This window comes from Cavia porcellus, unplaced genomic scaffold (genome assembly GCF_034190915.1).
Source record: "Cavia porcellus strain 051 isolate PalLab524CR breed Dunkin Hartley unplaced genomic scaffold, mCavPor4.1 scaffold_11, whole genome shotgun sequence".
In the NCBI taxonomy this organism is placed as follows: Eukaryota; Metazoa; Chordata; class Mammalia; order Rodentia; family Caviidae; genus Cavia; species Cavia porcellus.
Genome location: NW_026947494.1, coordinates 69,596,000 through 69,609,396, shown reverse-complemented (window position 1 = coordinate 69,609,396; position 13,397 = coordinate 69,596,000). Strand labels below are relative to the sequence as shown.

General features: G+C 40.3%; 1 protein-coding gene across 1 annotated transcript in view; it reads left to right on the top strand.

Annotated features, from left to right (window-relative positions):
- Positions 1 to 12,749, top strand: part of Rab2a (RAB2A, member RAS oncogene family) — a 76,692-nt gene extending 63,943 nt beyond the window's left edge. The window contains exons 7-8 of the mRNA XM_063258461.1: positions 9,418 to 9,486; positions 11,456 to 12,749. Of these exons, the coding sequence (XP_063114531.1) occupies positions 9,418 to 9,486; positions 11,456 to 11,551 (165 nt within the window). The 3' untranslated portion in view covers positions 11,552 to 12,749. The remainder of the gene's footprint in view (positions 1 to 9,417; positions 9,487 to 11,455) is intronic.
- Positions 12,750 to 13,397: the final 648 nt, after the last annotated feature.

Here is a 13,397-nt window from a genome sequence, read left to right as displayed (position 1 = left end):
GTAAGTGTTTGAGCTGGTAGCTTATGTTTAACCTGATTTAAACATTAATACAATTAAGTGTATATGGAACACCATATGGCATACCTTAAATATATGTAATAATTATGTTTTGTGTACCAACTAGAAAATTTTAAAACATGAGTACCATTTGAAATTCAAGTAAAAATTTTTAGGGGCCAAGGATTTAGCTCAGTGGCATAAGTGCCTGCCTGGCAGGCCCAAGGTTCAATCCCTGGTACAAAAAAAAAAAAAAAAAAGTAAAAGTATCGTAAACTTATTGAAAAGCCAGAGAAAATGGCAGCTTAGCTGCTAACATCGCAAAGATATAGTCAAGGTAATAACTGAAAATATAGTCATCTAACCCTAAAACAGATGGCATTAACCTATCCAAACCATGTAGCCTGACAGGATAAATGGTCTTTGTGGTGGTGGTGGGGAGGGAGGAAACACCTGACTTTTAAGCGGCATGAACTAGGAAGATGAGTTTCAAGGCTTCTTCATTATACTTGTGTTCAGTCCTAGTACTTAGAAATCTACAGATTTGCTGTGTGTTGAGAAGTCATCAAATATTTTGAACTTCTTGTGAAGGAACAGATACTGTTATGGGAGCTTGGGCAGGCTCTCATTATGCGGTACAAGCATCCTTGAACTTGCTCATACAACCCAGGCTGGCCTCAGAGTCTTGGTGATCCTCCTGGCCTCGGCTTCCCAAATGCTGGGATCATGAGCTACCACGTCTGGCTGGAACAGATACTTTTGCTCAGCCTATTAACCTGTTCTCATTATCCAAGTCATGCCACAGGACTTCATCCTAGGTTCCAGGCTGGTCTTCTTAGGTCTGCACTGTTCCTTGAAGAGAAGAGAGTTTAGTTTATTATTTATTGCTGTCCTCCGCATATTGGAAAACTTTCCTGTTTAGTCCTACCTTCTCCACTTCAAACTTGATCACCTCTCTCAAAAATACCAGATGATCCAAACTGTAACTCTTAAAAGTTGTATCTGTTTTCCATCCTGAACTAGGGCAGCTAGGATATACAGATCATAAAATTATCTTACACATTTACATATATAAGCATGCAATTTTATGTTTTACCTCCTCAGTCTGATTGTCTTCCTTTTATTTTACCTCAATTCATTACTCTTCATCTCAGTCACTAAAATCAAAAGCACAGTTGTAAACACTTTACTGTTTTTAACCTATCATTTTCCAAATTATATTAATTTCATCAAAGTAAATATTAAATGTAGTATTGATTCTCCATTCTTATCACCGTCTTGGTTCATCAAGCCTTTATTTCTTAGCTAGATTATTCCAGGCTCCTCACTGGTCTCTCTGTGAACTTCATTATCTCAGTTTTTGACCTGTCAGTTTTCCTGGTAAATGAGAAGGCGCGTTCCTGTCCCGTGGGTCTTCACTCCAGAGCCTTCTCTCTCAGAAGTTGTTGTGCGTCTTTACCGTGTAAGCAGCTGGAGTCTTTTATGCAAATTTTAGACTTATATCCCATAGTTCCATCTCCTTACCATAAGGGGTAAAATACTGATACTCACTTGAGTATCCCCACTTCCTGGAACAAATCAGGCTTTCAGTAAATGTGTGTTCACAGAAAAAGCTAGATTAGTAGGGATTAAATGTATCTTTGTGTTGTCTCTGCTAGAAAGTAGGTGCAGGAGATCTTAAGTCTCATAATCCCCAAACCTCCTCAAAACTCTCTCTAATACTTGCAGATTCTTCCATCCTGTTTTCCTCTGCTAAAAAAATTTTTTTTGAAGGAGTAGAGGTTGTGTGGACGGAACCCAGAGTCTTGCATATGCTAATCATGTGCTTTGTCCCAACCCTTTGTCTGCTGAGATTTATCAAATGTTGTTCAGACCACCTCCTGTCTTGCTAAATAAGCAATTGCTGGCATTGTTAAGTTTTGTGATGGGTAAGAAGGAGACAACGTAAATTAGCATATTGCATATATGCTCAAAGATAATCCTTGAAATGCAACGTAATTTATAGCTAGGTTTTCAAGAATGTGGCAAATACATTCTTTCTACGTTCAAAATAAACTTCAATGTAAAATAAACAAAAATTCCTTTTTTCTCTATTGAAGATAAATATGCTGAGAAGGACATTAAGTTCCAGTCCTACTTCTGCTTAGAGTTGTGTGTGTAGTCTGAGGCACACCACTTATTTTTTTTTGTTTACAACTCCATCGTGCCTATTAAATGAGGGTTATTATAGATCAGTAGGTTTGGCAGAGTCTCTTTCAATAAAACACAAGGAAATACATAAGAAGGAAGTAAAAATGGAACTCTCCTTTGAAGTTGGAGATGCTGTGGAGAATGAGGAAAAAAGAGAAGGAACTTCTTGCTGGGTTTCCCTCCTCATTTCCAGAGGTATCCCCAGCAGAACTGCCTTGAAAGCCATGGTACTCGATGGCATGTGAGCCTTCTTCCACTGAAGCTATATGAAATGGAAGCAGTAACAGTAATTTTGAAGTAACAGAATAAGAAGTTTTGTGAGGTGTGGTTTTTTGTTTTTGTTTTTCTTTTTCTTTTTTGGTACCAGGATCAAACTCACAACCTCATGCTTGCCAGGCAGTCACTTCTGCTGCTGAGCTAAATCCCTAGTCCCTTGTGAGAGGTTTTTTAAACTTCTCAATGCAATAGCAAATTCTGGTCTAGAATTCTTTTGTGTTTCTTTTTAATTTTCCTCTTGATAATGTGGGTTTCTCATATAAGAAAAACCATGCAGAATTTAAGCCTGTGTGTCTGATTTACTTCACTTAACATTATGGTCTCATGGTGCATCTGCTTTCCCACAAATGACTCCTTTATCTTTGTTTACAAAATGGCAGAGTAGGCATGGGTGGTGGCTTCTGCCTGTAATCCCTACACTTGGGAGGTTGAGACTGGAGGATCACCACAAATTCAAGGCTGCCAGCCAAGGCTATTTAGTGAGTTCAAGCCCAGGATGAACTACATAGTGAGACCTGTCTCCAAAAAAGCGGGGGGGGGGGGGGGGGGGTAGTACTACTTTACATGTAAATACTGTATTTTTTAAAGTCTATCATCTGTTGATGGACATATAGGCTGCTTGCAAGATTTAGCTGCTGTTGTAGTCAGGGTTTGCAAGGGAATATATTTAATACAGAACACATAATTTGTAGGATTATTGTATAATGTTCACCCAGAAAAGTCAAATGCAGAAAAGTGCAGATCTGTCCACGTCCTAGAGCCCTAAAGAATCTAGCTGAGGCCTAGAACCCACGGAAGTGTCCTGCACAAGTCCAGCTGAAGACCTAGAGGCCATGGCAGTGTTTTTCACAAGTCCAGCTGGAAGCCTAAGGCCCATGTAAGTCTGCATCAAGGATCTGCACTAGAAAGTTCCAAAAGTCAGTGGTAGAAGCTAGAAATCGGTGCCACCACCCGAGGGATCTGCACTAGAGCCAGAAAGCAATGCTTATAAGGTGAGGGCCAGAGCTCCCCCAAAAAGAACTATAGCTATCCTCAGCAACAGCAAGAACCCCAGCTCTTCTGACAGAATAGCCGAGTTCCTATCAGGAGAACCAGTGTGACAAGCTTCTGCAAGAGAAACAACAGTGTACCATCCTCCCTTCAGTAATTCTTTTATGATGTTAGCAACAGTCCGCATTTAGGCCTTCCACACCCAGAACCATGCTGACTGTTAAGGAACTCAACACAGCCATTAGGAATTGTGCTGCTATGAACGTGGGTTTGCACATATCACTGCAGTGTGATGTCTTTCTGTTTCAAGAAGATACTTGGAAGTGGGGAGTAGTGGAGTTAAACAGAATTTCTAGTTTTAGTGTTGTGAGGAATCTTCATACTGGTTTCTACAGTGGTTGTGTTAGTTTACACACCCACCACCCATGGAGGAAGTTCCTTTTCCCACAGCCTCACCAGTATTCATTATTACTATTCATTATTATTGTTGGTGCTGGGCGTTTTTCCTGGGGTCCGATGGAATGGCAGTGTTGTTTTAATTTATATTTCTTCTCATAAGACTTTCTTACCTTTGCATAATACTTGTCTTCTCTCCATATCTCACTGTTTAGCACTGAGACTACATTTATGTTGTTAATGCACTTTTTAAATGTTTTATGTAGTCAAGATACAGGAATTGACTAAATATCTTTGGTCCCCGTTTCCTTCACTCGGTAGTGTCTGAAGGACACTTCAGTATCCAGCACTGGGACCACAGCCATTGTACTCAGACACCCACGCTAGAGCTGACACACCGAGTCCTTGCTGCTTGTCAAGCACTATGTTCAGTCTTTATGGTAATCGAACAGTCCTGTGGCACAGTACCAGAGAGGAGAAGCTCTGTGTCCCGAGCTACACTGCCAGCAGGAGGTGGCACTGAGTTGTGAATTTGGGGTGCCTAGTGATAGAGCCCCCCTCACCATTCTGCTAGCTCTGTAGGCATAACTTCATCCCACAGCCACACGTTTCATGAAAAAATTCAATTTCAGTATTTATACACATTACAGAAATAAAAGATATGTAATTTGTGACTAAACGAATAATAAATAGTTAATATTGGTTATTATTAGGTCAGGCACATGGACGATTTCAGCATCAAGAAGAAAAGTAAACAGTAATCTAGTTACTTTGTGTGGTGTCCGGCTTTGTACCATCTGTCCAAGGTAACTTGAGTTACAGTGGAATTCGGTTTACAAACCTCATTCCGCAATACTGGAAAAGGTGGCCACAGTGGTGTCTGTGGAAAGGTGGCCACAGTGTTGTCTGTGGAAAGGTGGTCACAGTGGTGTCTGTGGAAAGGTGGCCACAGTGGTGTCTGTGGAAAGGTGGCCACAGTGGTGTCAGTGGAAAGGTGGCCACAGTGGTGTCAGTGGAAAGGTGGCCACAGTGGTGTGTGGTGTCTGTGGAAAGGTGGCCACAGTGGTGTCTATGGAAAGGTGGTCACAGTGGTGTCAGTGGAAAGGTGGCCACAGTGGTGTGTGGTGTCTGTGGAAAGGTGGCCACAGTGGTGTCTATGGAAAGGTGGTCACAGTGGTGTCTGTGGAAAGGTGGCCACAGTGGTGTCTGTGGAAAGGTGACCACAGTGGTGTCTGTGGAAAGGTGGCCACAGTGGTGTCAGTGGAAAGGTGGCCACAGTGGTGTGTGGTGTCTGTGGAAAGGTGGCCACAGTGGTGTCTATGGAAAGGTGGCCACAGTGGTGTCAGTGGAAAGGTGGCCACAGTGGTGTCAGTGGAAAGGTGGCCACAGTGGTGTCAGTGGAAAGGTGGCCACAGTGGTGTCAGTGGAAAGGTGGCCACAGTGGTGTCTGTGGAAAGGTGGCCACAGTGGTGTCAGTGGAAAGGTGGCCACAGTGGTGTCTGTGGAAAGGTGGCCACAGTGGTGTCTATGGAAAGGTGGCCACAGTGGTGTCAGTGGAAAGGTGGCCACAGTGGTGTCTGTGGAAAGGTGGCCACAGTTATGCTTGTCAGCTGATGCACAGTTTGCAAGCAAAATTTTTTTGCCGATGCTTCACTTTGCGAACCAGATTTTTCACAAACAAGTGTTCATGAATGAACAGGTGCTGTAGTTTTTCTCTTGCCACCAGATGGCAGCAGGTTACGTGAGGAAATAAGCTTTACTTGAAGACTATTTTCAGTAAGTTGCCTTAAAAACCATTAAGCTATAATAAAAGCATTCCAACTTGTACTTGCCTCTGTTCTCCCTGGTTCTAAACCCCATCAGCACACTGTGTGTGTTACACGATAAGACCTGTGTCAGTTTACCCTGCACTCACTCTCTTAATGCAGAAAGCTGCTTTTTCTGTCTTTAACTGAAATTTGAGTCCTCAGATTCCCCCACATAATTCATTTCAGTTCAACGGCAGGAGCTGTGTTCTCTTCTTACCTTCCATCGTACCTAGCAAAGGTGTGCGTGTAGGTGACCTGAGACACAGCAGAATGTGTGTGTGAACTATGTATTTGAATTACAGCACACTTACAGTTCAGGGCATTTATATTTCTTTTAATTTGTGGAAAATTTGTTTTCAGTCTAGGCGTTATCAGTATCATTGAGATAACTGCTGCCATGGATTGAAAGATTAGTGTCTGACGTGAAAGGCAAGAGAGTTAATGGTTGATGGAGAAAATGAAGGCGAAGGACTGAGCAAGGCAATTAATCAAAGCGCAGTGAAGGGGGCTGGCGTGCAGAGAGACAGAGGGATAGGAGAGAGAGAGAGGGAGACAGAATCACTGCACGGGAAGCAAGAGGGTCCCTAAATCCATAGTCATGAAGCTGCCTAGTTGTTTATTTCTCAGTGTTACAATCGTTTGATATTAGTTTTTCTGCAGATTTTTCCTATAAGTCTTTTAAGCACCTGTTTTATTTTGGTATTTTGCTAGAAATTCAAAATTTTGGTAGACTTGATAGCTAAACATATTTTTAGGCAAACACCTTAGCCATTCAAATTAAACTGATTCAGTGAAGAACATTAGTATCATCCTGACGTATTTACCAAGCTTTGTTTAAAATCATTTTTTAAGTTGCTAGGGATATAGCACAGAGGCATAAGCACCTGCCCGTCAAGCACAAGATCTTGAGTTCAATTCCTGGTACCAAAAAATGACAAAATTATTTTTTAACATCTTAACGTGTCCACAAAGAATTCAGTAATCTTAAGAAGGAACAGAACCATCTATACTTTATAAAATATATATGAGAACCAATATTGAATGATCACCTTTTTAAAATCTCAGCCTATTTGTTATGCAGATACAGATTTAAGCCTTCATAGTATTTGGTTATGCTTATGTCTACATTTATGTTGAGTTCCATGCCCTATGGACTCATTAAAATTACTCATTAATTACTAACAATACATATTAAATGTTAGCTTTTTCATGAGGCATATAACTCACTTACAGTATGTTCAGAAGGACAGAAAATAATTTAGATTCTTAGCTGTGTAGAGAGTTGTATAATAATTAAAGAGAGCATTATCCAAAGGCTACATGGAAATGACAAATTATGAAAAAAAATCATTATATTTCAGCCAAAGGAAATGAATTGCATGTCTTTCAAATATAAAATACATTTTAACTTCATGTGGTACAGCTATGCCTTGAAAGTACTAACAAAATACTAAGTACTGTTTGGGTAATAAAATTAGTGACTTCAAAAATTTTATAGAGATAGCTTTCTTAAGCCAGTTTTTAAAATAATTTATCATCATCTTAGCAAAAAGGCTGTTTATTTGCATAAATTGACACATGTCGTAATGACTTGAAATGTAAAACTGCTTGCTTATTTGAGGTTCTAATTCATTCATGAGACCTTGTGTTTTGTGTACTGTTCTAGTGAAATGTGTACTTCTGAGTACCCCTGTAAGGAACTATAGCCCAGTGAATTTGCCGTTGACTTCAGTATTTAGTTAGCCTAGATCTAAGCTCATCACAGTAATAACCGTGTTACTGAAAATAAAGTTAAATTTTTCATTATTCATAGGGATAACTTTAATGTCTAGGAGTGTAAGTCTTTCACAGTTGGTTAGAAGCCAGTTTCTCCTTCAGAGTTGACTTGCACCCGCACGAAGAGCACACGCATGTCTTCAGCGCCTTGTGAATCCGCAGTGATTAATTCTGCTCATTATTTTGCTGCAGATTCCAGGACCCTCTGTGAAGATTTGCTCAGGCACTTAGCGTTTATGCATATACATGTCTCTGTTCCTGCTGCAGTTGTCCAGGTCTCCTTGGCTGATGGTGTGTGCTTGGTTCAGTAATTGAGCTGCAGTAGTTTGATTACTCAGGGGACCTGTAAGGCCTTTAAAGGTGAAAACATATCAGTCCTGTTAATTAGGAAATCAAAGCTCTGATGGCAAGTTCAGCAGTAGGATGTTTGCAGTGTAGAAAAGATGCAAGATAGAATAAAATCTGAGTTAGGTCTATATCCTTGATACAGGACAATAACTTTCTTTTATGAATTTTCAGAATGCTAATTGAAGAGATTAGTTCTATTACTTGCTCTCAGTTCTGATATTTTAGAACCTGCCAGTTTGTTTGTACCTTCTGTAGCATTGGTGGTATTTAGTATTTTATATAAAAATAGATGTGTATAAATTTTGTCGTTTAAGGGCTTTTGTGGGGTGTTTTTTGTTTTGTTTTTAAAACAGTAGGGATTGAACCCATCACCTTACGCATTCCAGACAACCACACTGCCACTAAGGGGACCCCCCCCCCAGCCTTCAGGGGCCTAATTGGTCTGTGGTTTGCTAACACTTCATTGTCTTCCCTCTTTTTAATGTAAGCTTTCTGATTCTTTCTTCTATCAATTGTATATTAAGTAATACATACCAGAAAAGACCCTGTCTGGGATGTTGCCCTCCAAAAGGAATCAGCTTTTAGCAGAGGGGTTAACGTCAATTTCAATTTGACTTTTACTTACTATTCAGATTCATGGTTTTATGTTTTCTAAAGTTCTAACATGTGTTGGCAATAATTATTTAACAGTTACGAATCACCTATGTGATCGCTCAGCCTGGCGGCACAGGCCTCCTAGCTCCTGCTGCAGATCCTCAGCAGAGGGCTTGGTGCAGCCTACCTAGGAATGTGTCGAGATCTAGGTTTACTGCCGTCTTCTGTGGTGTCTTCCCCGTCGTGATTGTTTCTTTGGAGTGTAAATCGCAGGTGTGAAAACTCACACACTCTGTCATCATAGACCATTTTCATCACCACCACTCCCAAAAAAATAACCCGTACTCAGTTACCGTCACTGCCCTCCTCCCCTCCCGGGCCTGGCCAGCAGCAATCTGTTTCCCATCTCCAGGGTTTGCGTGGTGTTCTATATAGCCCTGCCTTCTGCTCTGTGTGTTTTCAGGGTTCATCTACACCAGCATGGATCGGCACTCACTTTTTAGCACTAAGTAGTACTCTGTTAGCAGCCCACAGGGTGCTGTCTTCACATTTTGACGGCTGTGAATGGTGCTGCTGATAATGCTCACAAGGATTCACAGACGTTCTTGCCTAGTTCTTGATCTTAGAGGGAGAGCTTTCAGCCTTCAGCTTTGAATATAATGCTTGGTAGGTATTTCCTAAAGTTCTGTTTATCAGGTTGGGGAAGTCCTGTTTTATTCCTAAATTGTTGAGTGTTTTTTATCATGATAGATTGTTGGAGTATCTGTTGAGGTGGTCATCTGTTTTTTATCCTTTATTGTGTTAGTATTACATCATGTAGTCTCCATATTCTCTAGAGCTGTTTTTTGAGTTTTGGAGACAAGTTTCACTATATGTGGAGGCTGGCCTCAAACTCTTGGACCAACCTCCTGCTTCAGCCTTCTGAAAGTTGGGATTATAGATGCACACCACTGCAGTGGGCATTTTGGAAAGTTTATGTAATGTTTCTTTACTGTTTTAATGTTGGGTAATGTGAACTCAGTTCCTCTACTTTATATTTCAGGCATTTATTAATACAGCAAAAGAAATTTATGAAAAAATTCAAGAAGGAGTCTTTGACATTAATAACGAGGTATGTACATATAAATGTTATATGTACATATAAATACATGTACATGTTATATGTACATATAAATATATGTACATATAAATAAATAAACATTTATTTAGAATTGACTTTCATTTACTGTTTGGATTCAAAGTTTTATATTTTCTGAAGTCCTAAGAAGCATTAGTAATAATTACTTAACACGGTTACTGATCATCTAGCTGAAACCCTGTTATGTGTACTGTGACAGTTAAGTGTCTATGTGACAGAAAGCATCACTTTGTCAGTGAAAATGGATTAAAATAAGTGGCCCTGTCCATGTATTGCATGTAATGCAAAATAAATAACTGAAATCCCCAAAGAGCAAAGAAAATCCACTTTTATCCACATGTCCATGTGGCATTATCTGCTTTCGAGAATAGTATCGTAGTGCATGAATTCATGCACTTTGTCATTAATGCAAGATATTCTGTTTTCTGGTATGAAAGAACAGTCCTAATTTGGAAATTATTTCCAGTATAGCAAAGTAATCTTTTAAAAGATTAAATTAACATACACAGATGGTGATTGTCAATGAGCTTTTGTAATTTTGACAGTTTTTGGTCAGTGTGATTCGGATAAATTGTAGAACTCAGAAGTGTATAACCTGTAATGTCCACTAACTTATCGTGTTGGCCTAAAGCCCCACTCTACATTTATTCTTACTTCAAAATGTTTATTTGAATGGGGATGTTACTCGTTACATATTCTTGCCAATCTGTGTTGAGAGTTTTGGCTCCTAAGAGAAAAAACTAGTTCCTGCCCCCGTTGCAGTTAGAGAAGTGCTGCTGCCTAGGGAAGCCGTCACGTGTGTGTCTTGGCTTCTGTGTAGACACATCGCTCTAGTATTTAGTCTCTGCTAAAACAAACAATAGTTTGCCTACTGTCTGCAAAACGTAGTTGTGTCATTCCTCTTTACGTGCAGTCATATAAAATCTGTCTTCTAGACTTACATGGAAGGACTTCTGAGTGAATGTAAAGGCGATAGCATTTGGAGACTGATGCCCCATAAAGTGACCGTAACTGAGCCTCTGTCTAGAGGGACGCAGCCGTTGTTGGGCCTGTTTCGCGCAGTAGCTGACTGCCTTGTGGTGCCTGTGCAGCTTGGGTTGCAGTGTGCTGTCAGGAGCCAGCAGGCCGTGCTGTTTATTTGGCCTAACGCCAAATCGGGACTCCTCGATCCCTCAAGAAGCTGCTCGCAGCCCAGGGGGGCAAAACCAATGAGCCATAGGGCACGCTTTTCATTAAAGAGGAGTCAGAGAGCGCGGAGAAACCACATCAGCTGCCGTCAGTCCTGAGCTAGTGCCAGAGGCCCCAGGCTACTGCTGCTGTAGAACAACTGCCAAGTGCCATAAATCTGAGATTACTGTGACGCAAAGTTTCCTTAAGAGCTTAATTTCTGAAGCTACTGCGTTACTTTTCTCAAAGTGCTGTATTTTTGGTAAAATCACTTGAGGGAGTGAGGGTTAGGCACAAGTGTGAGTTTGATGAATGAAAGGAGCATGCTGTGTGTGGGTTCTTGGCAACCTGCCACGTCTTCAGGGATCATAGAAATTATTGATGACACAGAACATTCATGTGCCCTTAGCCTGTACAGCTGACTCAACACGGAATAGAAATGCTGTCTAGAAAAAGGATTTTACATCACGTTAGAGCAGCAGGGGCTTTGGGCATTTTTACCCTTTAAAGGTTCCTTGCAATAATTGCATTAAATAATTCTCCATTATGAAAACTCCCTGAAAAAGTAGCATTACCTGATTTTGTTTTCCTACCAAGAATTACTTTCAGAAACAAAAAAATGTTTTCAAAAGACGGAACATTTCCTAAGAGATAGTTTTAATTGTTCAAATTTACTTAAAATGTCTCTTTAAGAATTAAATGACTTTTTAAAAAGATAATTAAATTCTGTTATCTGGTTGGGTCCACTTGTGTTCATTATTCTCTTCCATTTCAGGCAAATGGCATTAAGATTGGCCCCCAGCACGCTGCTACTAACGCGACACATGCCGGCAGTCAGGGAGGACAGCAGGCTGGAGGAGGCTGCTGCTGAGTCGCGTGCTGTCTGACTGCCCGGTGGCCTCGCTCACTTCACCCCTCTGCTCCTGCTCCACTGAGACATGAGGCTGTGTGCAATGGCTCTGTGTCACAGAAGACTTTAATCCTTCCAATTCTTGTATACCTTTGAATAAATGGTTAATGTTCACTTAAAAAGACAGATTTTGGAGAGTGTATTCATATCTATTTGCATTTGATTTCTAAGTCAATTGATGTGATTATTTTTGTTAAATGTTGTCTTGTGCTCTTAACTACAAACTGAATTGTATTAAACACTACAAAGTCATCGGAGTATTTTAAATCAGTTTGTGTAGTTAGGGTTCCCAATACCTGTGGTTACCTGATGTTTAATATTACAGAACTGTCCTCAAAATGTTGTCAGTTTTCAAGGCTATAAAGAAAAGCAGAAGGGTTCTTTTAATCCTGTATTTATCATTTATTTTCTGTATGTATAGTTTAATAACCTGCTTGGGTGTAATTTGCCAAGCTTGAATTCTTGAACGCATTTGCATAAGTTCTCTACTGTTTAGAGCTTAAAGCTACAGAAGCATTGTTAGGAATTGCTTGGACCCTGAATTTTAAACTTTCTGACATTGTTAAACAAGCATGTTCTTCTTTTCTTGTCACTAGTCCAAGAAAAATAAGCTTAATGTATACTAATGGCTATTTATGTGTTAACCTGTTTTAATGCCAAAAGTTTGCTATTTGTCCACAGTTTCCTTAAGAATTCTCTAGAAAAGGATTTGTTTGCCTTAATGAATGCTGTGTGTCAAAGCAGTGTCATGAATGGAAGGGCAGAGGCGAGGAAACCTCCATCCGAGCTGCACCATGAAGAGGAGAACCCACATGTAGAGGGCACATGATGAGGACTTGGTCTTTCCTTACACACAATAATGTTTTCTTTTCCTTTAGTCACATGATTTCTAAGTGTATTTTTCATGCAGGACAGTTTCTCAACCTTGATGTACAGTGACTGTAAAATTTTCTCTCAGTGGCAATGTATAATCTTAAAGATATGGTAAGCATCTTGTCTGTTTCAAAGGGGAAATCTGCTGGAGGGAAAATCCTGTTACAAGTAGAAAAGCTTTAGTAATCTACGCCGTGTGATGGTTTTATCCTTTATTTCTTTTTCTCCCTTGGTCTATAATGAAATTGTTATAGCAGTGCAAAATAAAATCCTATGTATAAAAATGTTCCCTTTTTTATGATATCTTTTTTTAGTGTCCTTTTTAGTCCATTTGGCGCTTTTCTATGTACTTAAGTTTTTTTAAGAATCAGAATGCTTAACACTTACCCTTTTTAAACATTTATTAAAGTGTGAAACTTTATATTGAAATTCTTGTAGAAAGTCTAAGCAGGTACTTTCTATGCAGCTGGCACAGGAGCCGTTCCCTCGGGAAGTGCCCAGAAGTTCTGGCTGTGGCTGTCACTGCCACTGTCCTGCTGACAGACTGCAGCCTTCTCCAGGTCCTGTCAGACATCGTGGTGCCACTCGCTTCTGTGAAGTCATTAAATACTGTCAGGGTTTTGTTTAGTGTACTCCTGGAGGACAGAGTGAAGGCGGGGAGGAAAGCTGGTTTTCCTGAGTTCTTCCGTTGTAAACTTTTTCCTTAAGTTGAGAAGTTTTATGTGCTGTTTTACATACCAAAAGTTCTTTTCTCAATCAATCATAAGGAGAGAAATTAGCAATAAAAAAAACAACACCTATGTTTTAAAACCCAACAAAAAGGTGGGAGTCTTCAAATATGCCTGCTGCACACTGCCATGGTGAGCTTCAGTCTGGGGCAGCGGGGCCCCTTCCTCTGTGGTGCTCGTCCACCCTGAGAAATGCGTGTCGTGAT